General features: G+C 42.0%; 1 protein-coding gene across 1 annotated transcript in view; it reads right to left on the bottom strand.

Moving 5' to 3' along the window:
• The window catches only part of TCERG1L (transcription elongation regulator 1 like), a 1,282,749-nt gene that overhangs the window by 1,164,337 nt on the left and 92,394 nt on the right, over window positions 1-26,018 (bottom strand). The window contains exon 3 of the mRNA XM_086920244.1: window positions 17,379-17,559. Coding sequence (XP_086776370.1) covers window positions 17,379-17,559 — 181 coding nt within the window. The remainder of the gene's footprint in view (window positions 1-17,378; window positions 17,560-26,018) is intronic.

Here is a 26,018-nt window from a genome sequence, read left to right as displayed (position 1 = left end):
CCCTTTGAACATACTTAAGTAACTCAGGGCCCGCTTTAAAGTGCTGTTACTCATCTGGCACTGAGCTGGGGAGGGTAGAAATAACATGGGTTTAAAAGCACTTGCTGAAGAGTTTCTTGTGTGTTGGACAGTTTTTAGGCAACAATACAAAATATCAAGATACCTCTGGTGATTAATGTTCCTGTTGGAGAGAGATCACAGTTTTGTCTCGTAACAATTTTGACTCATCCTAAAGTAGTGCAACAGGTTAGCACGCCTGCTGCAAAGAACGGGTACCATTCAGATCACAGAGCTGCATTGTATGTGGCTGCCTCAGTGGGTTACTGCTTTTGCCACAGAGATCCCTTTGTTATTTGAAGTTCATAAGTTTCAATCCTAATACAGCACTTATGAACTGTCACCAAAGAACTACATGCAAACTGCATGGTTTAAACAGGCCCACTGAAATTATGGGATCCTATGGTGAGTGGGGTCTTCCGCATACATATGTGTTTGCCGCATTTGACACACAATCCACCATCTGCTGCATCATTTTCAGATTTTAACAACAGCAAAAAATGGTTGGCTCAAACGGATCAAACGAGCAACAGCATGCGTTGCCGAACAATGGAAGGCCCTTCGCAAAGGTGGACTTGTCATCTTTCTGAAGCTCATTACTGTATTTGGGAGTTTAATCAGTACTAATGAGGTGAAACCTTTGCCAAGGCAGAATTGACAACAAAAATGACAAAATAATGAAGTAATACTATCACAAAATGTGCTGTTTCTGCTGTATAATTTGCCTTTTTGTGCCACATAATTTAGTCAACCCTGCGCATAATTAGTGCTATCCTGTCGCATAATTCCAGTGGCACAGGTGTAGTTTAGAACGTTATGATTTTTGCCCAGTCTTTGATTATCGTAATGTTACTAAAAACCGGTTTGTTTGGGTAGAAATAAATGTTTATCAGTAAAGCCAACCCCAGACACTGTGGCCATTTTAACCGTGAGTTTGTGCCTCTGCAGAGCGAACATTCTGAAAATATAGTGCCTACTATTATGGATGGCATATGATTCCAGCACCTTGTTATCCACATTGTCTTATGTAACATTTCCTATAGACTGACTTACACACATATGATTCCATGTGCCTGTGTATAAAGTGTGTACAGTGTCTGACACCCTACAGTGCTATGAATAGTGCTGTAAAACAAATTAAATGTATGTGAGAGAGAGCTTATAAAGAGATGAGAGGCACTGTTGGAGGGTGGTAGGAATCTGTGGAGAAGGCGGTCAATGAGCAGGCACCTAAAAAGGATTCCATTTATCGTTGGGTGATCGTAAAGCAAAGGTCATAGTTAATCAAGAAATATGACTTATGTTAAGAGTACAAGGTAATATATAGGGAAATTCAGACCCTACTTTCAAAACATAAAGAGGAATTGCCAATCTAGAAAGGGATATATCTTAGCAGAGCATCATTTCAGGAACCACTACATGTTTTAATTTCTAGCCAGTAATTTAATTATTGCAGAGAGTGATCAATGACCACGTTTTGTGTCTATTTTGCTATCTGTGATACTGAGAGACTAATAATAAATACACTTGAGGGCTAGAGGAGATTTAAGGACCTTCGTGAGCTGACTCCCCACTAAACTAGTACCACACAAGAAAAAGCCACGGATCCAGATAAGGAGGAAGCTAGTTAAACTATATACATGTGATCTGCCTTGCAGGACCGGGGGTTTCCCTTTTCAGGACGGTTCCCCTCACACACCAGAGGTGTCATGCTTCATCATGGGGGTGCCTTCTCACACGAAAGACCTAGTCTCCGTGTGGGCTACAACCCCCTCTCTACGTGGGAGGAGCTCAGGGATGTTTTTAACGGGTCTGGCGGGGTGTACTAAACCGCTATGTGAGCTTAGTGTGTGTATGAAGAGAGTGTAGTGCTGTGATGTGAAGGGTAAAACTGGCTACAGGGTTAGCTATATTGTAACCTTAGTCAGCTACCCACTATCAGGATTAAAAACAGTGAGGAGCTGCAAACACAATTGCCATCATTAGAGACAAATGAGTAGATCACTAGACCTACACATTTGTCTCCAACAATGATGGCAATTGTGTTAGCAGATGGGTAGCTGAATAAAGTTACAATATAGCTAACCATGTAGCCAGTTTTAACCTTCACATCACAGCACTGCACTCTCTTCAAGGCTTTCAAATGGTAGAAATAGTTCAGTTCAATGCAAGTTGTAAATGCAACACTTTTCTCTCAAAAATACCTTAGATGCATCAGGCAAAAGAAACAAAAGGGTCGCAGGGAAGGTGATGCATCATTTCCTTGCTTCGCGGGAGGTGATGTTTCTGTTCCTTAATGCAACCTAGGGGAGGTGATGCATCAGTTCCTTACTGGAGTGGAGGGGATGCGTCTGTTTCCTACTGCGTTCCGGTTACAATATGACAAGATGGCGCCTCGATGTGTGGCGACGATCTGACAAAATGGTGTCTTGATGCGATGCGATGATCTGGTCGATGCGTGAGCATTTGCAGCCGCATGGCAGGTGCTGCGATGATCTTCTCAGTGATGCATCGGGACTCGGGGAATGCAGCGCGCTTCTTCCTGGTAGCTCTGCAAGGCTTCGGGACCAGGTGCGGATGTGGCACGCTTTTTCTCCGTGGCTCGTTGATGCATTGGGAATCGGTGTGGATGCGACACGTTTCTTCATTGTTGCGTCGATCTTCCAGCTCCCAACACCAATCAGTCTCTAGAGGTCCTAAACAGCAGCAGGTTGAAATTCCCAGCAAGGGAATTCAGGGGAGCTTGTGGGGACTTCAGACAGGAGGGAATCTCAGTTTCAAGCCCTTGGAGATCTTCCTCAAGATGACAGAGCAAACAGCAAAGTCCTTTTCTCCTTTCCTTGGCAACAGGTAACCACTGTAGGCCAACCCCAACAGCAAACACCACAGGGGCAGTAATCTTCCTTCAGCTTCTACGGTTCTTCTCCTTGGAAAAGGTTCCTCTTGATTTCGTAGAAGTGATCTAAAGTGCTGGTGTCTCGGTCCCCCTTTTTATACACACAAATTCTTTGTTCTCTAAAGGCAGAGAGTGTCTGTACCCAGCCAAAACCAGTTCTGTCCTCTCTGGTGCAGCTTCCTGGCAGGAGGTGGAGACAGCATTGTTGAAAACAGACCTGGCCCAGGCAGGTGAAAGGAAATCTCCTCCCCCTCTCTAAATTCAACCCAGGTATATTCAGCCCAGTTCTGACTCATCAGACTGCAGGAGCCGCTCCCCTCTCTCAGCCCCTGTCACTCACAAGCCAGACATGCACTATACAAACCTAGCAGAGGCACACTGGATGGTTAGGCAAAAAAATACCTACTTTCTAAAAGTGTCATTTTCAAACACAGATTGTTAAAATCACTCACACTAAAAGATGCACGTTAACATCCTGAGTTCAGGCATACTAAATTGTATTTTCCTATATTGTTACCTAGGTCAGTTATGTTTATAAGATGTTATAAAAAATACTGCCCATTCTGGCCTATAGGAACAGATAGTCTTGCAATAGTGAAAAACGAAATTGGCAGTACTTCACTATCAGGGCATGCCAAACCCTTCAGGGCATGTCCTACCTTTCACATACGATGCATCCTGCCAACAGGGGTACCTTGAGCCAGCTTAGGGGTGACTAACATGCAGAAAAGGGAAGGTTTAGTGACTGCCAAGTGTGTGCACGTGCACGTGCCAGGTCGACATGGCAGTCCCAGGCTGCACACAGGCTCTGCAATGGCAGGCCTGAGACACATTTTATGCGCTGCTTCCGTAGGTGGCACAACCAGTGCTGCAAGCCCACCAGCAGCATTTGATTTACCGGCCCTGGGCACACACACTGCACTGGACTAGTGTCTTGCAAGTAAATCAAATAACCAATCATGGAATCACTAATCCATAACAACAATTTACATAAGGGAGCACTTGCACTTTGGCACTGAATAGCAGTGGCAAAGTGCCCAAAGCATCTAGACCAGCAAAAACATAGGAAAACACAGGATGCAACAGCAAAAATTTGAAGAGAGACCCACGCCAATGGTGCCAGGTCTAACAAGGAGGCATCATTGTCAGGGACTCTCTGGATGGAGTTTCGGTGAAGATTTCTACCTTCAGACTTTGTCACTATTTGGCAGTTGAAAATCTCTAGTGGGACAAAGCTGCAGGCTGATGACAAAGAGTGCTCCACAAGGCCAGATGCCAGCCAAACATGATTTCCTGCTAAAGAGAGGAACATAGTACAAGCAACCACAAAGTCGCACCAACCAACAAAGCACCTTGGGTGGATTGACTGGCAGGTAGGTCCAGGTATTCTGGCGGTTCTTTGGCACTTTTGGGTGAAAAATGTTCTAAGTCCCAAATTTTAGGGTTAGGCAGGATCAGCATCTCTAACACAACTTCCATCGGTCCAGGACCTGGGGGGCATCACTTAGGGGTGGGACTCACTCCAGCAGGGGCAGGGTTGAAAGACTCTGGAGCTTGTGATGTCCTTTAGCTCACAAAGAAATCCAGCCAACTTGCACTGGAGTACCTATGGTAGTCCTGGATTCAAAGAGATAGTCCTCTCTCCTTCAAGCAGCAAGTCAGGCCTCAAGCAACAGGACAGTCAGCAGGTTTCAAGTAGCAGGGCAGTCCATCTGAAGTCTTCTACATGTCCATAGGTGTACAGAGGAGTGGCTCTGATGGTCCAATATTTATACCTGGTGCCAGTCTATGAAGTAGGGAAATCTTATAGGCTACCCCCACATCTAGTTCTGGAACATGGCCCTTTCCCCTGCCAAGCTCCATGCGCCTGGGGTGACAAAAGACTAAATCTAGTGTTTCTTTGGCAGCAAGTCCCTTTGAAGTTCAAGCAGAACAGGAAACAGCTCCACTCTGACCCATCCTGTTAGGGTGGTCCTTCATGCCCACACCTAAGCCCTTTTGTCTTACTGTCTGGGTTGAATACACAAAGCCTAACAGCAGGGTTCTCTAATCCAAGACACTGGCAACTGGAATCAAATGGTTAGGACAGAAGAAAGTGCAAAATATCGAAAAGTGGCATTTCCAGATTTGTAATGTTATATCCAACTATACCATTAAAGAGGGTTTTAAATTATAATTCATTTCAGTCTAAATATGACATTTCAACACCTTCACAGTAAAAAGTTAGCACTTATTAAATGTAATGATGAAACCCAATGTTATCCTATGGGAGAGGTAGGCCTTGTATTGGAAAAAACACTTTTAAGAGTGGTTTACTAACAAGACACGTAAACGTAAAAGTGCATGTCCAATGTTTTGAATACACTGCACCCTGCTCTCTGGCCTGTTTAGGGTCTACCCTAGAGTTGACCTATATGTATTAAAATGGGAGGTTCAGGCCTGGTAAAAGGTTTATTTTGCCATGTCAAAATGGCAGTTTAAAACTGTACACACAGTTTGCAATGCCAGGCTGAGGCATGTTTAAAGTTCTGGAGTGGGTGGCACAATGAATGGTGCGGACACATAAGTAGCATTTAATTTACAGGCCTTGGGTAAATGTAGGACCATTTTACTAGGGACTTACAAGTAACTTAAATGTGCCAATCAGGTGTAGGCCTATTTTAAGGAGAGAGCACAACCACTTTTGCATTCATTATCAGTGGTAATGTGTACAGAGTCCTAATGCCAACTAAACAAATTCAGAAAACAGGAAAGGTGAAGGATACATTTTTAGAAGTGACCCTACAGAAAGGACGAAGTCCAACATAGATGATGCTAGGTGGGAACACATGCTAGCGGCAATTAAAAATAATAAACTATTTTGATTCATGGTAAGCAAATGGTCTTAAATTGGACCAAATAAACTGAGTTGTACTTGTATCACACAGACAGTATTGAATCACAATGTTCTGAAGTCTTATTCTAACATTATTGAATATCGTCTAGAAACACAAATAAAATGTGTTGACCAGATGCAATGTGAACCTTTTGTAATTTATTCTGTATCTGATCACAATACTTTAGTCTACAAACTTCAAAAAATGTGCTACCTATTTGACAATCACACTTCACTGAAATCATCAAGTGGGATAATTCCAACACCCAACAATAAGGTCATAAGCAGAGGCCTCCAGAAGCCTAAAATTTCAATCCTTCTTTAATATTTACATTAAACACCTAATGATGTTGACGTATTCCAACTACCTCCATTTGTACTGTTACAAAAACTTTCCTCATAATCACTAGTTGTGCCAACCAATTTGAAGTCATATTCTAAGGTCTTAAAACAGTCATGGAAGTGATAAAACAGTCTTAAATTCATGTGTCTTAAAACAGATATCCTGGTTCTAAGCAAAACACATTTCTTCAAAAACAGTGATATCCTCTGAATTTTACCTTGCCAATATCTGGCCTCAGTAAGAACTCTTTCTGCTTAGCTTTGGCTTGTCTGAGGTATGGGGAATAAAGAAGTAAAAAGCAGGGGCCCTATTTATGAAGGCCTTGCGCCGCCGGTGCATCACTTTTAACATGGGAAAAAGTGACGGACCGGTGGCGCAAGGCTTTCATAAATTAGGCACTAGTTGTCTGAAAAGAATTACCTCAGAGTTGTGGGAAAAAGAAAGAAGAATGTTGAATACTGGTTTAGGTGTAATGTTCAGATGGATGGGCGCAAGTCGGCATTGAACATCAAGGACTGAAATGTACCACAGACACAAAAAGAAGACTAATGAGTAATGAACCTGCGAAAAAAGACTTCATCTACGTTGTGATACAATGAAGAGGTGAACAGGCTGCCTCATATATTGTTGTACAGAAAATAAGAATTGAAGACACATCCCAGAAAGTATGGCAGCCGTCTTGGATTGGTTTTCCGGAAACATTCATTATGGGCAGAAGTGAAAACATCCTTCCATCATATCAAACTTCACAAATATCACCTGCCCTCATTCAGTTTTAATGCTAAGGTCTCTTTTACACCTCACCAATAGGGTAGCATAGAATTCTCCTCATGAAGAGCTCTAAGGGGACCCACCATGCAGCTCTTTGTATACCATGGTGACGAAGGGCCAGATGAAGAATGCCCCCTATCTGGTAGAAAAATGAGGTTTCCTTCCTTCGGGTACTGACTCTCAGCGTTAGAGAATCCCAGTGCTGCCTTCTCTTTTAGTGTCTAGTACTTTTATTTTATACTTGATGGCAGGGAGGATGTACCCAGCCACTTTTCAAACTAAACCTCTCCCTACCCAATTGCATGATTATAGGTGTTTTTCTGTGGCAGCTCCAATCACTTGAACAATTTACTAAGACAATTCTGTCAATCACAATCTCTGATTCAAACAGATTGATACATAAGACATATTATAATCTATGTATTTGGTAATCAGGAAGTGTATATTCTTTCGTGTCAATAAAGAATGTTTCTATGGTCTTGTTTTTGTTACCTCGGGCGAATTCTTGGAGTGAAGTGTTGACGTGCTTTGGTGCACAATGGGTTGTTTTCCACAATGCTGAGAACAAGGCGACATGGCATTCATCACTTCTGCATTTGTTTTTATAATATAATGAAGTGGTTGTTTCTGCAGAGCTCTGTAAGCGATAGTCCGTAGTTCTACTATTGTTGATCTCTACTAGAGTCAATTTAACATACTGTGCCAGGTATCATGTTTTGAGAATGCCTCGACCATGAGCTGAAAGTTTTTTAAGTCACTCACTGAAGAAATAGTGATTTGGGTTCTAGGGTCATATGTATGAAGCCAAAAATCAGTCGCAAACGCTGCGAAATGGTAAAAAGTAGCGTTTGCGACTGAAAAATCACTAATCCAAATGTATGAAGCCAAAAACGCATGCAAAATAAGGAATCGCAAATTAGCGATTCCCAAGCGTTGCGAAAAAGCAAAATATCGAAAACAATAGCGATTTCCAAATTAGCGATGAAACCTGTTTGCAAAAATCGCTAAAGTGGAAATCGCTATTTAGAAATCGCAATGGAATGTATCAACCAATCACAAATAGCGAAATACTCAAAATCGCAAAATAAGGAATCGCAATTACCATCAAGTGGGAGCAGGTGGTAACCAGGTGCAAACTATAAATTGAAACTCAGAATGCAACACACTCCCTACCACAATGTCCGGGCTGTACATGATAGTGAGGAGGCGAAGAGTGAGAGCTCTGGCGCAGAGGAGGAGACGGCAGGAGAGGATATTCCGGTTGCGCACCACCATCTTTCAATGCACTGAGGAGGATATCTACACCCATTACAGACTGGAGGAAGACAGCATACTTGATTTGATTGAGGAACTCAGGCCCCACCTAGAACACCCCACCCGCAGGACACAAGCCATACCCACACACATCCAGGTCCTCTGTTCACTGAGTGCCCTGTTGCGCTTTTTCCATGCGTTCCTCGACGCCATGACACATAGGATGCAACATCACATACACTTCCCCAGCACCCCACAGGAACTAGCACAGACCAAGCAGGAATTTTACAACATAGCTCAATTCCCCCATGTCATAGGATGTATAGATGGAACACATGTTGCCATTTCTCCCCCCTCAAACATAGAGTATGTATTCCGGAACAGGAAATGTTACCACTCACTAAACATACAGAATGGTGTGTGATGCCAAAAACATAATCACCGATATAGTGGCAAAGTACCCTGGAAGCACACATGACGCCTTCATATTCCAACACAGTGGGCTATACCGTAGACTCTCAAGGGGGGAATTTGGAGAGGGATACCTACTAGGTAACAGCACACACTGTCAGCCCACATTTCACATGGCCAGCATGTGCATCACAGTGACTGACCTTTACACATTTTCACCCACAGGGGACAGTGCCTATGCAGTCCGGGATTTCATCCTGACACCCTGAATCCTGCCACTGCTGGGGAGCGGCGCTACAACCGGGCACACATTTCAACAAGAGGTACCATCGAGAGAACATTTGGGATTTTGAAGAGCAGATTTAGATGCATACACAAGAGTGGAGGAGCCCTCCAATACAGCCCTGAGACGTGCTGCAAAATTGCTGTAACTTGTGCCATGCTCCACAACATTGCAACCAGGAAAGGGACACCTACGGAGTTGAGTGACTCCGAATCCTCTGACGTGGAGGAACCTGGACCCATACACGTGGAAACTGGCGTAGCTGCTGCTGCAGCTGGCCGACAGAGGCGTGATGAGATCATGCGAAACTACTTCTAGGTGAGTGAAAATGATACACTGACAACTTCTTGCTTTGCAAACGTGTTTACTACCCAATTGCAACAATGTAACAAATCCAAAAAAACATGGATGAACTCTCCCAAACAAAAGCACATGTTTCCATCACAGTGCTACAAAATCAGTCATTAGTGCAGCAAGTGCTACACTGTTGCTGGCCCCATATCTCCCCTGTGTGGTATTTTCTTTTTGCTGCAGTCCCTATTGTTGTGTGGCAGGCCTGGTGCTCTGTCCACTATGGCGCCTCTCAACAGTGGGTGGTGGTGTGTTTGAGCTCCGCACCAACTGTGAGTCCTCCTCACTGGGGGTAAGCACCCCGGGTCCAGCAGTGCGCAGCGCACGCAGCTCATCCAGGGTGGCAGTTGACTGCACCACAACAGTGGCTATGTCCTAGATACCATGCGAGAATTCACGCTGTGTCTCTATGGCACGCCTTGCCAGCATATTGGTGGAGGAGGCCAGGCGATAAATAGCACGCGTGTAGTGGTCCATGCGGGCCATTTCTTTGCGCCTGGCTGCGCGTTCCGCTCTCAACTCTGCGGTCAGCTCCTGCACAGCCCCCCTGATTTCCCCCCGTATTCCTCTGTTCCCTGCCCTGATCTCCCTCTGAATGGCCTTCATGTGTTTTACTTGCAGGCGGTGAACCTGCAGCATGTGCATTTCCAGGCCTGCAAACACAGATTCCTCTTGTTGGACATTGGAGCTGAAGTCCATGCGGGGTCTACGCCTGCCTCTGGACATTGGTCTGTACTCCTGCTGCTGGGGTACTGGTGCATCAGACTGCACATTTTCATTTTCATCCTCATCATCATCCATAATCCTGAATGGCCTGACGTTCCTCCTACTTTGTCCCTGTGGTCGGATGAAAGGACTGTCCTCCCCATCTTTTTCATGGCCATGGCTGCCTTCTCCTGAGGCTTGGGGTCCTGTCTCAGTTGCAGTGGCTGTAGCCTTCCCACTTGCAGGTGCTGTGGATAGAACAGCACACATTAATTTTATTGTCATTATATGTGATGTTCAAATAAATTGTTTCACAGTGTTCCCTGACTTTACTTGTGTCGTTCCCCTTTCCTGACCTGAACATTTGTACAAAGTGAAAATCTGTTGCTACATTCAACATTACAGACTATGGTGACTACATCTCCCATAATGCATTGCTGTGACTGCCTGTGTAATTGCTCTAGCCTGCCATGTGGTTCCTCTAATCCCAAGGTTGCTGCAAGGGGTTGCTGGGGGTGGTTTAGGGTGGGGAGGCATGCTTCTTACCTGGTCTTGCAGCTGGTTGTGCTGAGCTGTCAAGCACGGACACACCCGCAACACTCTGTGGAGGCAGTGTGGCCTCTACCAGCTGCTCCAGTGGTGTAGAGTCAGGGACATTGGAGGTTCCCCCACCTGTGAGCTGGGACTGCTCCAGCCTGGCAGCCAACTTCTCCTTGGAGCGCTGTCGCAGGTCATACCAGCGCTTCCGCAACACTTCCACTGTCCTGTGGGTGACTCCTAGGGCATTCACTTTGGCTTGGATGCCCTCCCAAATCCTCCTCTTGCTGTCTTCTGGCACCTTGTGGGAACTCCTCCCAAATAATGCCTCATGGTGTGGCACCATTTTGGTGATGAGGGTCTCTAGTTCAGCCTCTGAAAACTTGAGCTTCCTCTTCCTGCCTGCTTCCCCTTCTTGCTGCTCCTGCTGGCTTGCTGGGACATCCTGGTTTCCACATTCTGCCATGGCTCCTGAGTTCCAAACAACACTCTCACGCTCTCTGTCTCTATCCTGAAGCACCATGGAAAATCACTCACTTCCTGGATGGTGATGTCATCATTATGCATCAGGATTGAGATTGGATGTATCCAGAAAATCGCTAAATTGCGATTTTTCGCGTGGGAACATTGCAATTTAGCGATTTTCGGGCTGTGGTCGCGCTATTTTGCGATTTACTGGTTGCGAACTGGCTAATTCGCGATTTTTAACGTTTAAGGAATCGCTGAATTGCATCGCACAAACATGTAGTGATTTTGGGCGAATCGCTAAAAATTTGCGATTGCGTTGTTACATCCCGATTTGCTATTCTGAATTAGCGATTCGGTAATATTCGCTATTTCAGAATCGCAAATCGTTTTCTTGATACATATGGCCCAGAGTCCTGTCAAAAAAGCTAGTTCATGATTCGAAATAGTCGAGGTACTTGCTATACAGCTGATTGAGATTAAGAAATATTCAAAAGGGGAATGTGAAGATTAAAATAAAACTTCAAAAGAGAGTTAGTAGACTCTACTGATACATATATGTGTATATTTGTTTTGGAGAGTGGTAACATAAGAATTATCACTCGTCAATATGAACTTAAATGTACAAGGCACGTTAGATAACAATGTCAATAAGTTGTTCCTATTTTGTTTTGTATGTTATATTGTTTGACTTGCATAGTTTTGTGTTTTATGTAAATGTCTCAATCTCTTACAAAGAGCTCTAGTCTAAATCTGGATACAATGCTGCTGTAATTCATCCCGCTGACTCCTTCGTTGGATGTTTGACGAAAACATTTGCACCAGACAGTAAATGAAAAATTGGGGAATGTCTTTCCCATAAATTGCATGTTGGAAAACAATAGGACATCTAAGTTCATATAATTATTTTGTTTTAAAAAAAAATACTTAGATTGCCACATATTCTCATAGAGGCTTATATTGTGATATAGATTTCATAGAATTGGGATTAAAAATCAACTGGGCATGCATAAAAAAAAAAGTGGCTGACATGTGCATATTGCCTTTCTGCAAAACACTGCTTCGCCGAAGTTTTATAAAAAGAAGGTGGGGTCTCTGACATAGGCATGTTTTCTTAACTTTACTAAGATAAAAGAAAATGCACAGATTAGTTCACACTGGTGAAACACACATGAAAACAAGTGAGGCCACTTCTGCTCAGGCGTTCTGCCCCCGCTCAATATGCATACATTAATGGGACAGTCCAGTGAAAGAAACAGAGTGACATCTCCCCCGTTTATTAAAGGGAGGTAATGGATGCTCATCTGCCTCCAGAAAGGCTACTCAGGCATCCACTGGGCCGCTGGCGGGATCCGAACAACACATGACTGCCCAAATCGGCCCCCCAGGCTACCCAAAAAAGCAGCCAAAAGCTGGAACTCGGATACCGGCCCCTCTGCCATTTCCCGAGTGCCTATCTTACCAATCTGACCCTGATCTTAGGGCCGATTCACAAAGTTAAACTGAGACAAAAGTCTAACTTTACGACTTTCGGTATTCACAGAGGGCATTTACTACTCGTAAATGCCCCTTGTGAATACTGAAAGTCGTATAGGTCGACTTCCAGTATTCATAAACGGCATTTATGAGTAGCAAATGCCCTTTGTGAATACAGAAAATCGTAAAGTTAGACTTTCATCTAACTTTACCTTTGTAAATCGGGCCCACACTGTTTAACGCGAGGTTCTGAGCTACTGCTATGTTTTTATTCATATAATGAGCTTATTTGGATTCCCCTTCACGTTTTCCAGATTCAGACATATATATTACATGCATTAATATAAACAAATACGCACATGTGAAACCGATTTGAGATATTACTTTATATATACACACAAATGAACATAAAACACTATTCTGAAAAAATCATAACACATGAATTGCCAATTCTTTATACTGCAAGCTATGCATGTGTACAAGAATGACTGAAAAACATATTTTATGAGAAATTCATGTGGTCATCTCATCATTTTTTTTATGCGTGCAATGCAATATTTTGGAGTGCTTTGTAGAGATATCATAATGCTTTGTATTCATTTACCTGAGATATTTGTCAATAATGACAAATATTTCTTTCTATATGAACTTGGAGTGTTAGTCGGGGATGAGAACACACCTCAATTAATAATTATAATCCTTGTCAGGGTGAATCTCTAAAGTCACCTATGCTCAACCCCCTGTTAGCTTGGCACAGAGCAGTTAGACATAACCTAGAGGCAATAAGTAAAGTTTTTATGCAGTACTCAAACAGTACTAAAACAAAAACCAAATACAAGAAAAAATCCCAATCCAATTTAGAAAAATAGAGAATATTTTAGTCAATAAAATGACATCCAAATGGCAAAAATACAAAAAAAGAACTATAGCTATGAATGTTTAAAATTTCAGTTAAAAACAGCACCATTAAGCACCTAGAACGGATAACTGGCCATGCTAGACCAGGTCAACGTCAAAATTTAAGGCTGACTACAATGAATCGCCAGTCAGGTGCAGGGACCACATTAGTCCCAATGGAATGTTTACCTTTTGACAGAATATTTTCTGGAGAAAGAATGGTAATTGAAGAGCCATTGGTATGGCAAGCTGCAAGCAGGATCCAAGGTATGGCTCAACAATGGTTGGGAGCTGCTGTCATTGATCGATGGCTGCTTAATGTTAAGCCCGGTCATTCCGTTAACGACTGTTGCCATTGTTGATTGATTGCTGCTCAGTGTAGGGTCCCTCCATTCAAGCCAGTGATAGAGTACTGCTCAGCATTGAAGGCAATGAAGCTTTCAACGAAGGTTGTCAATGCTCCGCATTGAATCTGGTAGGCTTTCAGCTAAACAGGGAGAAGTACACTTTGACCTCAACTACATGTCCAGGACCTTCAGGACAGTACTTGGGGGTCAGGTCTCACTTCCACAGTGGCCGGCAGAGAGGTTCAGGTCAGTTCCAGTTGTAAATGGTCAGCTGGAAAGCAAGAAAGACCTCCGTTTGTTGTGTCCCTGTAGCTCACACTGGAGGTCAACCAACAGATGCTTGAAGTCACTTCTGTGATCCTGGATTCAAGGCAAGTAGGTCCAGTCTTTCTTTATGATTCGGAGAACATGGTAGTTTTTCTTCTAATTCTTCACTGGTCCAAGAGTGTTCTGAGGAGAGCTCTGGGGGTGTCATTTTTATGCCCAGTGGCCGGATTGTGGGGGCAATCATTTAGCTACCCTCTAAACTCGTTCTTGACAGCTTCCTCTTTCCCCCTGGTTGGGGCCAGCCTGACTAGTAAGACAAAAGGGAGGCGATCCTAGGTATGAGCCTCATCTGCCAGTGACAAGGTAGGCATCCCTTGAAGTCCAGGAAGGGGCTGAGCATAGGGCCTCTGTCTGGCAGTAATACACATCTCACCACAGGAAAGCCATCGATATTCAGGTGACAGTGGAACACTGATAGAAAATACTTTTTTTCGGGTAGAAATAGAGGCAACTTTCTAAAAATAAATTTTCCTAAATTGTAATATGAAATCTGACATTACTATTAAGTTGGATTTTGAATAGTTTTCAATGAGTCCTTGGATCATAATTCTACCTGCTCTCAAACTGAAATTAAGCATTATGAGTATATAATGTAAAGCATTATTTTCCTATGGAAGAGCCAGACTTGCCACTGTGAAAAGTGGCTCCAGGGGGGTTTCACTGCTAGTACTTGTAAAACATTATTTTATAAATATCCTACCTTTAACAACCAGGCATCCTGCCTTATTGTGCAATAAGGCCTACCTTATGGGTAACTAATAGATATTAAAAGGAAAGGTTTAGACCTGTCAAAAAAGTGGTTTTGAGAGGTCAAAACAGCAATTTAAAACTGTACACTAAGGCTAAAATTGAAGATCTGGAGACATGCTTTCCAGGGCTAGTGGGTGGCAAAATGAGTGCTGCTGCCTGCTAGTTTTATTTATTGTCCAAGCCCTTGGTGCGGGTATACTAGGCACATACAAGTAAACTAAATGTACAATTAGATGTGTGCTATTTTTACCATGTTTAAAAGGGAGAAAACAATCACTTTACCTCTCTGGTTTGCAGGGGTAAAATGCACAGGGTCTATGACCAACAAAAATGGGTTCAGCAACAGAAGGCAAAAATCAAGGAGAATAGCACGCAAAGGATAGTCATTTTCACAACTTTTCTCCAGCAAAGGAAATATTCCCTGTGGATAATATGAAGGCGGTTGCATGAAGTCACATAAGTAAACTCTTCAGTCAAGGACATGATTAATGGCAAGCCAATTGAGTGTAGTCTGGCAGACTTTGCCTCTCTCGTTGTTAAACAGGTAAACTGTACCGTTCCATAAATACAACCCATTTGAAAAAGCCTAATCCTGATCCAGTTGCCCTTATCATCTGCTAGCCAACTTCAGACTTACTCGGTGTCTCAATGATTCTTCAAAGATAACCGAAATTCTGAGAGAAATTGACTCAAGCCTTATACAAGCATTGGAGACTGTGGGAGAAAATTCCTCTCTCTAGAGAAGCTGACTCTACTGAGACGTGCATTCATTTCAGCAATTAACTAGATTCCAGCACCATAAGTAGTAGGATACTACACCACCAACTCTGATCTATTAGTGCAGCTAAAACAGCACGGACCTCACGTTTGTCAATGCTATCTCACCTACCTCATCAAGTGAAAATGTCCAAGTAACTTTCTGAAAGTATTGACATCAAGGTAAGTCTTGATTCCCTCTCCGAATCTGTTAAAACTACACATGCCACTGTTGTTTCTCATCATTGCTAGCCACCATTATTCTTTCTACAATCATAGTAATCACTCCATACTCGTTTGGAAACTCGTGCATGTACTGACTGCACTGCTTCCAATGAGCCATTGTGCATGTACAGCGTTTACGTTGTGGGAGCAAGCAGCGGCACCATCTGTTTGCAATTATCGTGCCCATCGCTGCTCACTCTCGTAAGATAAACTCTGTACATTGGCTGAAGAAAGACAAGGCAGGCTTCTAGAAGGAATTGTGTTTTCATTCGTGAAATTGCATTCGAAATATGAAAGTTGATGGTTGCGTCGACAACTGTGGTGACATAAAAACCACCAGAACTGTGACCTTTTTATTTGCACACTAATTTCTGTAGCAGGTGCACTTGTGCAGTAAGCTGCCTTGATTGCTTCCCGCGATATGCACACGTTTTGTCCATGGCACTTTTTGCCGGGACTCAACCAGTGGTCCATGTTCTGAGGAGCCCCCAGATTTATTTCTATGTGTCATTGCTCTGCCTTTCTATTTGTGTCCTTGCGAGGTCTGGAAATATACAATAAAAGGGTTTTGTCTTATGATCACTGTAGCTATGCAAAACGGAAATTATGTAAACCTCCACAGCATATTCAAAAGCCTCGTGGAGCCCACCATGTTCGTTTACCAGCCCACAAACATGACCCCTCCCCCCAAACACCCTACGGTGAGTTTCACTCAAAGGTCCTCTCCTTCACTGACATGGGCAGATTTGACAAGAAAGGAAAGATTCCGCTTGTGTTTTGCCACAATTCTTTTGAATATGCTTGCAAAAATAAAATAACAAGCATTGCATAGCCAATAAGTCTTGCCTTTGGGACCTTCTGCATAACTAATTACTTATAAGGTCCCAATGCGAGACCTATTGGCTATGCCAATGCATGTTTTCCTTACTGAGGCTCTTAAAAAAGTTATCCAATCAAAAATATATTAAAGCAGGTATGCTGTAGGACAGGGACAGAAAACAAGCAGAGGAAGGAAAGCCATCAAGTAAAAGGCAAGCAAATAAGAATGACAAGAAAGGCAGCCAATAAAAAGCAATGGGCTGAGCCAAAACACAACGGAAGCATTGCTATTGAACACAATAGGTATTTCAACAATAGACAGCCATAAAAAAGTCTAAAAAGAAAATAAGTCCACAGTTTACTGAACTTGGAAAAGATACCAACATAAACGTGGTGGCGTTTGCAAGCATACAACAGTATCAGAGCTAAATGTTTCCAATGACAAAGGGAGGACGAAAGGAGAGAAGGACTTTCTAAGGTGCAGCCAGGTGAACAGTGCTCATGAGCGTATTAGTGCCAAATATTTAATTTCTATTAGGTAAAATAGGAGTGGGTACATTAGGGTTAAATTTTATGCCAAGCAATTCATATCAGCATTTCACAAAACATATGCGCTCAAACGTTCGTAATGATCATTGAAACCAAGTCGGCCTGCAAGGGCTTTAGCTCCAGGATATGGTTTAAATCGATCCTCATGATTCTTATGAAATTAAATAGTGATTTACATGTTGTTGCAATAGTTCAGAATTCTAGGAATTTATATACAAGTATAGCACCATGAGAATTTATTATAATACTCTACATGTCTTTAAATTAAATATTTTGCTTCTCACCTGTTAAAGGCTGAGGCGTAAGCATCATGGTGTGCCTTGCCCGCGGGGCAGACGTTGGCCTAGAAAGGGCCATGGATATTTGATTGGCCACTAATAATGGATTTTCTTGCTCTTGGAAGAGTCTTGATTCCTCAGGATGCATCAATGCTGAGTCCAATGCAAACGAGCTATTAAAATACATCTGTCCAAAAAGAATGAAAATCATTAAACAAATTCATATTTCGAAGTGCCAAAAATGCACAAGTTGCTAGATACTTTGAGTGTTGAATTTTGATTGATGATAAAAAGTCCCACTGACATTTTTACTTGGATAAGGATTAAACGGTCTAATTGGGAATCCAAAGATCAGTTCTTCACTGATACCCCTGTTTTTTCCATGGGCATCTAATTAATAACAATAATAGATAACATATGAAATGAAATAAGCAAACCATTGCTTCTTGTTTCCACTGAGGGTTTCATACATGAAGTTATTTAGGACATTACACATTTACAGACAGCAAATATTATGTTGTATCTAACCAGATGAATACATGTTAGTCACCTACGTTTCTTCTCCCTTCAATATTGATCAAAGAATCATTAAATTGGTGCAAGTACACTCTCTTTGCCTAGAAAGTATGAATCTATAGTCCACATTTAGAGTATGATTTAGAATTTAGTAGAAAGATTACTATGTCACAAATATGATGGCTATCCTGTCTGCCTTAATAGCAGTTAAAAATATACTATGACACTTATAATAAGGTGGATTTGATAGCCGTGATGAAGTACTCACACATCAAACGGTAAATCAGGCCCTTAGTTCTGTCCATGGGCCTCCTCCACTAAACTGCTCTTCTAACCATTATTGTTTAGTCACAGTCCTCATGGAAACTTACCACCATCCCAAATAGCCTCATAACCTCTTAAATTAGGATATGATCGGATTGTGGCAGACCGCTTGATGGTGGTAGAACTTCCACTGATCTAATAGTATGTTCCACCCTGCTTCTGTTCAGAACCGCCTGAAATAAAATTAAAGGTTGCATTCTGTAATTTAAATCCAGGCGAGACCGAGGTTTGAGGTAATTAACCCAACTCTTCATCGTCCCATTGTCTCACTGAGGATGTACTGATGGAATATTATAAAAGGGATTAGCTGGAAATTTAGTTTGCTTGGCCTTTCTTTCTGTGTTTTGATATTGGCCTCTCTATTTCTTTTTTTGTGATGTAACACAAAAGGCTATGGGATGCTGGGAGATCAGGCATCAAATCAACAGATGTAAGATATAGCAGCTTAAGTCTGACTTGTGTAACTGGTAATGCCAGAATTCATCCTACTGTTTCCTCCTCTGTAGAACTAAAGTACTGTCAGTAGTTGGGTTAATAATTTTGGTAGCTACCTCTTCCAATATAATAAATCCACTTAGGTTAGGCCAGAACACAGTTCTGAGTGAATCTCTGCTCAACTCTTGGTAGCTATAGACCAAGCTGCAGGCAATTTCCAAAAAGATTGTGTGTTAAGTTCAAGTAGTAGCAACACATGTAAAGTAAAAAACACAACACAACAACATTACACCAATGTCATTGAAATAGATCATGGGGAACAGGAGATATGCATTTTTGAATTTTAGACCAAAAAGTACCATGAGCAAGTAAAGCACCAATCAAAAGTCATTGTTTGCAGTCGACTGAGACCCAGGCATGATTTTAGGCCAACTGCAAAGGAAGGAATTGTCAGATATACTAAATGGGTCATCCAGGTCAAGACTTTTACCTTTAGTCTTAGGCCCAAATTTAATAACATTTTGCAATGCCTTTGCTTCACATAAGTTATGCAAAAAACTGCAAAGCCTTGACATAATATTTGCCTTCAAGCTCAAAACTTGTTTTGCACTCAAACATAGCCCTGACGTAGCACAAACTAGGTCTAAATAGTTATACACGAGTGCTTTAATGCAACAACCCATGGCTTCGATGCACAACTCTACCTACTAAAAGAGATAGAGAGGGCTTTGTGTCAAAAATGTATGCCTCGTCGATGCAGGCATAACATTGGAGAAAAGTGTACTTTTTCTCAAAAGTTTTCCAACTTTATGTGTGTGCTGTATTGTACAGTACACATACACAGTTGGACATGTTTCACACTATGTCTATCAAGAACAATCAGGACCAATCTGCTAATGAATCACCATACACTGGAACCAAATAGGTTTGTAAGAAGAACCCTCAACCACCAACCTAGTTGGTGGCATGCTTCATCATTGGGGTCCCAGCTGGGCTGCTGAATGCAACAAAGCTGTGTTTCGATGACTGAATTACAGAGGAGCAGGTTTGTTTTTTTGGTGTGATATGTGCTCGAAGTGGTGATGTTAAAAAGGTCTCTGGGATCCCCCACTCATAGTGTTTTATTCCTGGGGTCGTAGGACACAGTTAAAAACAGAGTGGGGATATAGTGAAGATGAAAAATTGGTCTTCGTTATCCCCTAAACATAGGTTGACATGTTTCAGCCTCGTCAACAATAATGAGGCTTTCATGAGGACCATACAATATGAAATGTGATGAAGCAAGAAAATGAAGCCACATGACTTTTTTCAGAACACAAGCAATGCCCATGGAACTCCTTCCCAGAGCAGAGTAATGCAGCACATTAATTTTTGCTGTGTTGCATTACTCCAGATGTTTGAGCCACTCAGAGCCACACAAAGGGGTTTTGTGTGGCTTTAAAAATCTGTATTAAGGTTTACATCATTCTTGCACCACGCTGCACACAGCCTTATACATATTCCTCTTAGCAACATATACAGAACGAGTCGGTTCTGTTAACAAGATGCTGTATTTGAGCATTGCATTTTGCACTTTTATGTTTAGAGATTCTCTAATGAGTCATTAATAGATAAGTGAAATAGAAGAGCCCGACATTGTGCACCAACATTTAAGTGGTGATGCAAACACAAAGTTACATAGTATAGGAAAGCTGGGTTTGTTATACTCCCCTGACCTCAGCTATGCTATGCAATTACTTCTGCCCCACCATGCAATCTCACGTCCTGCTTGGCAAGCCAAGCATGAACCTCATCAGTACCATAACAAGTAAGTGTAACTAACTTGGGGGTTAGGGCGGTGCGGATTAAGCTTGCCCAAGTGTATTTTCAACAGCTACACAGAAGCAATACACTAGCACCTTTTCAATCCTAGATCACTGGATGCAAAATATCACACCTATCTCTCTTCACCTATTCTATTTATTGATATAAGGTAGCACTTTGTTATTAAGTGAATACTAAATATACCACTGACTAGGAAAGTGATAAGGGGAAACAGATCAACAGAAGGCAAATTAATGTAAGTTAATGCTGGTGGTTTAATTAATTTCCCCCTGCTAGAAATTGGGTGTCAACTATAATTATAATATCAACTATAATTATTAAAAAAAAAGTAATGGAGCAAGGGCAACCTTTTATTTAGGTTATTAAAACTCATGTATCTTGTATATATCACCCATGCCATTGTAGACATTTTGTCACTTTAAAACTCCATATCTCAGTGAATTCGCAGGGTAAAGGCATTCAATCGAGAGTAACTAGCTGAAAATGTAATCTAATTGTGGTTGAAGTACATTTAAATAAAAAAGCAGGTAAAACAAGAAAGCAGATTCTATGTGGCTTCTCTTATCTAATGTCCCCGTTTGCTTTAGAGCATGACAAAGTCACTCAGTAAAAATGAATGAATCAGCAGAATTATTACCTGCTTGTTTCCCCTTTGTTCCCTAAATGTCTATCGGTGGAATGAGTTTCTGTACATCGCCACAATACCAGGACCGTATCGAGAACACAGAAAAAAATTGTGTTCAAGCGTATTTACTCTTGGTGTAGAAAATATCAATCAATAATGATTATCCATTTTTGTTGCATTAGCAGACTGTTTGACCTAGACCTCTCTGCAGATTCACTCCCTAGTTTTTTGTTTTTACCCCTCCTGATTTCCCGAATGGCTTTTGGTAACCTTAGGACTCTGTGCACTTTACCACTGCTAACTATGCTAAAGTTCTTGTCCTCTCCCCTTTAAACATGCTTAAATTGAATTGCACCCAATTGGCACATTTAATTTACTTGAAGGTCCCTAGTAATGTGGTACTACATGTGCACAGGGACTGTAAATTAAATGCTTTTAGTAGCCCACAGCACTGATTGTGCCACCCACTTAAGTGGCCCTTTGAAGCATATCAACTTCATTCTTTATCCAAACCATTTTTACCTGAGTTGCTTTTGACAAAATATTTTCCTTGATTCATTTGCCTGAATAATTTATAGTAATTGCCCTTGGACAATCATTTGGTGTTGGTTAGATTCCTTCCGAAGATGACAGGGTGTGATGATTAACTGTAAATTATTGCAATTATATCCGGATTCTGACTTTCCTTGAACTGCATCCAGCCTGAGATTGCAGCAGCTAAATTGTTTTTTCAAGGTTGGTAGAAATTGGGATTCTGGTTGGCAGAGATATGCACTCTGTCCAAGCAAGAACCACAATCCTATTCAAGGTAAGTTAGATACAATCCATAAATTAACCTGTACTCAACCACTGTTAGCTTGGCACAGACCAGGGAGGCGTAACTTAAGATGCAATTTGTAATGTATTTGTGCAAGACTTCACACAGCAACACAGTGAAAACACCACTAAAAGACTCCATACCACTTTAGAAAAATAGATTATGATTTTATAAATAAACTAAGATTGAAATAACAAAAATCCTAATAAGTAGAATTCAAGATATGGATTTTTAAAGATAGGTCACACTGGACCGGGGCAAAGTCAAGGGTTCACGCTGAACATTATGAAGTGTGGGCTGGATACAGGAGCCACTCAAGGCCAGCTGATCAGAAGTACCTTGATCCTAGTCATAACAGCGAGAGGTGGTGTGCAGCGGAGTGATGCTTTGAAGTCAATCCCTCAGTAGAGGTGATGCGTCGATTTTCTCTACACAACAATAGCGATGTGCTGGTTCTGAAGATGAAGGACAAGCTCCATATTCTATTGGTTCCAAAAATGATGCACCAGATTTTGCAACGCAGTTGAGGGGATGCATCAATTGTCTTTCTCTGTAGTGGCGGCAATGCAGTGGAGCCGATGCTTCAGTTTTAATGGCAGGGAACTCTTTCTGAGTGCGATGCGGCGGTCCTGTTCCTGCAACAGGGGCGATGCATCAATTCTGCTCACGCAGTAGAGGGTGCGTCAGTAGCACTGGAGAAGCACCTATATCCACTTCCAGTGGCCGTGGAACTGGAGCAGGGGGTGAGACTTTGATATCCCTGATTTTAAAAACAGGAGGCAAGCCTGCAAGCCCTTGGAGATCACTCTGGGTTCGAGTAAGACGGTCCAGTTCTTCCCCAGCTGGACAGAGGGTAGCAGGCAGCAAGGCAGCACAGCAGAAAAGCAGTCACGCAGAGTGGTAGTCGTTGTCGCAGCACAACAGTCCTTCCTCCTAGCAGAGTTCTTTACAGGTCCAGTAGTGTCTGATTTAGTAGGGTCAGGGACCCAATACTTATGCCCAGTTGTGCCTTAGAAGTGGAGGTGATTTCAAAGAGGGGCTTTGAAGTGCAGAGAGGGGTATTAGCACAAGATATTGGAAACACAAATATGGGACAAAATATCATGTCAAAATTAACGAGTTCAAGAATTTAGTGTAGGTCATTTTCTATGAGTAAGTCAAGTTTTACTATATATGACTCCACAAATATGTATCTTGACAATATATATATCAGCAAGGAACATAGATCTGGAGTTAAGAATAGTACATTTATACTTACCAATTCGCACCAACTTTCTCAATATTCTTGTCCTTGATATTTTTGACACAATAGTCTGTCCACAGATACTTGTGTTTCCGATATTCTGTTGCTGATCCAACAGAGGTCCTCTGTCCCAGCTCCAGCTGTCACCCACCCCAGACATATTGGAAACAGGCTGCAAGCACACAGAGCTAAGAGCAGAGAGATGCCATCTTTCTAAAAGTGGTATTTCTAAAATAGTGGTGATAAATTCAACTTTGCCAGCAAAGAGGATTTATTTTCGCCATTACAATGATATGAAACATAATAATACTACTCCTTCTCAATCATGAATTAGAGTTTATAAGTGCAATAAGGCATTCCCTAATGCTAACTGATGAGAAGGGTAGGCCTCACAGTAGTGAAAAAAGAATTTGGGTGTTTCTTCACTACCAGGACATGCAAAACTTTACAATACATGTCTTACTTTTTTACTTACATATCTCCCTGCCCTATGGGCCACCTAAGGCCTACCTTGTGTGATGTGTCCTAGTGCCTCAGTAACGGGGATCTTCGAGTTTTTAAAACATATTGGACTGTATGTAGCTTGCACTTTGCACTTTGTTTTAACTTTATTTGAACCTATTTTATAGTTACCTGCATTCTCCGTGCAAGACCGCAGTGCCGTATGTAAGAGCGGGCCCGCTTGGACTAAGGTCGGCGCACTAGTTGTTCCCACCATAGAGCTTAAAACACATGCTGGTGCAACTGCTCAGCGTGTGATGTGTCCTATTGCCTCAGTAACGAAAAATCTTCGATCTCTGATCCCAGACAGTTTTTAAGAACTGATTGTACTGTATATAGCTTGCACTTTGCACTTTGTTTTAACTTTGTTTGAACCTATTTTAAAGTTACCTGCTGTCTCCGTGCACGACGCCGGTGCCCGTATGTAAGAGAGGGCCCGCCTGGACTCAGGTCGGCACTTTAGTTGTTCCCGCCAGTAGAGCTAAAACACATGCTGTCACATCTGTGCCGACAAAGGCAAGTCAGTCGGAGCCAGAAGCGCACCCAGTGCCATGGACCCATGCCCGTTTCCCCCCCCAAATCTACACCAGGGACCAGCTACTTAAGTATGACAATGGTGAGTGCTGAAACCTGGTTGTATTTACAGGATATGTGGATAAATGTCCATCCAAATGTAATTCCTGTGGTTTCACGATTAGAGACTCAAGGAGCAAACAAACAAACCTTATAAACAATAATCATACAATCTTACCTCCCTCAATAACAAATAATCACATGATAGATGAAGAGCTAGGCGCCATCCTGCCACCTCAAACTTACTTAGAAATCTGGAAAACTAACCTCCCAATATGTGGAATCATCTCTCAGTGTATTAGTACAGACTCTTTACATTGTATTCTGCTGAATACCAGATCCCTGACAAAGCATAAAAAATGAATTGGAATGCATGATGCAGCTTTCGAACCCAGACCTGTTTTTTTTATAGAAACTTGGGCTAATGATACATCTGAACTAGACTGGAACATCACCCTACCAACAGGATATCAAGCAGCCTACGTAGACACAAAAGGGAAAAAAGGGGGTCATTGCCATAACATATCGCTTGTGCTTTAATGTAAGAATTGAGCCTACCCAAAAACTTAAAGCTGAGGCCTTGATTTTTAATATTAAAATTAGCAACACCCTGACCTTTCCGATTATACTTCTCTATCAGCCGTTGGGGTTATGGGCCACCTTTACCCAGTCACTCCAGACTCTTTAGAAACTCCTACTTTTATACTTTTTGGGGATTTCAATTTCCACCTGGAATCTAATAATAACACAGTTACAGCCATGCTGCTGGATAATCTTGCAGGATATGGTTTGACCCAAATTAAATCTAAATCCACCCATAAGGCCGCCCATACCTCGGATGGCATATTTACCAATGATCCTAACATCATATTGAATAATATTCTTCCCTTACTATGGACAGATCATTAAGCAATCTATTTTTAGGTACTAAACCCGGTAAGAAACAGGTCCCACCTAAACAGACCACCTTTTGTTAAGACTCACCCCTGGAATAAAATACAAAAAAGAGAGTTAGAAGCAGTCCTTGATAGACATCCCCCTATGAATGTCTCTGACATTAATCAGGCAGCTAACAAATTTGATGACTGGATCAGGTCATCAGTAGACCAGCTGGCCCCAAAAATAACAAAGAAACTGAGAAGAAGCCAGGCGTCTGGACCCTGGTATAACCCTGGTATAACTTAGATCTCAAAAACATAAAGTCCAAATGTAGATGATTCGAACGATCATGAAGGGATGACTATTGCAAGGAACACAAAACAGCCTATAATCGAGTCCTAGAGGAATACAAGGAAACAACTAAAAAACAAAATGGATTATTTTACAAGAATAGACGCGGCCAAAAACTCCACTAAGGAGCTCTTTAAAATGGTTACTGTCCTACCTAAATGTCAGCAGGATAACCAGTAATCACCATACCAAAATTTCTGTAACAAGAGTGCCAACTTTTTTCAAACCAAAATACAGTCAGTGTACAATGAACTCCTCAGAACAGCACCCAATTTGACCGAAAATAATGATAATACCAAGGAGGACAGTTAAACCCTCAGTAACTTGGCCAGTTTTGCAACTCTAACAATAGAGAAAGTGAATAATCTGCTATTACTGGCCAAGTCAGGCTCCCCCTCTGACCTATGTCATCCTGCTACTTTACATCTGGTCTACGAAAAGATAAGTAAACATCTAGCCCCTCTTCTAAATGAGTTGATTAGCTCAAGGATATTTCCACGGTCTTGGAAAAAGGCATGCATTAGGGCAACTTTGAGGAAACCCTTCATGGATCCCACT

The sequence above is a fragment of the Lissotriton vulgaris genome, chromosome 5, assembly GCF_964263255.1.
Source record: "Lissotriton vulgaris chromosome 5, aLisVul1.2, whole genome shotgun sequence".
In the NCBI taxonomy this organism is placed as follows: domain Eukaryota; kingdom Metazoa; phylum Chordata; class Amphibia; order Caudata; family Salamandridae; genus Lissotriton; species Lissotriton vulgaris.
Note: the sequence above shows the minus strand (reverse complement) of the source record. Positions and strands in the feature narration are given on the sequence as shown.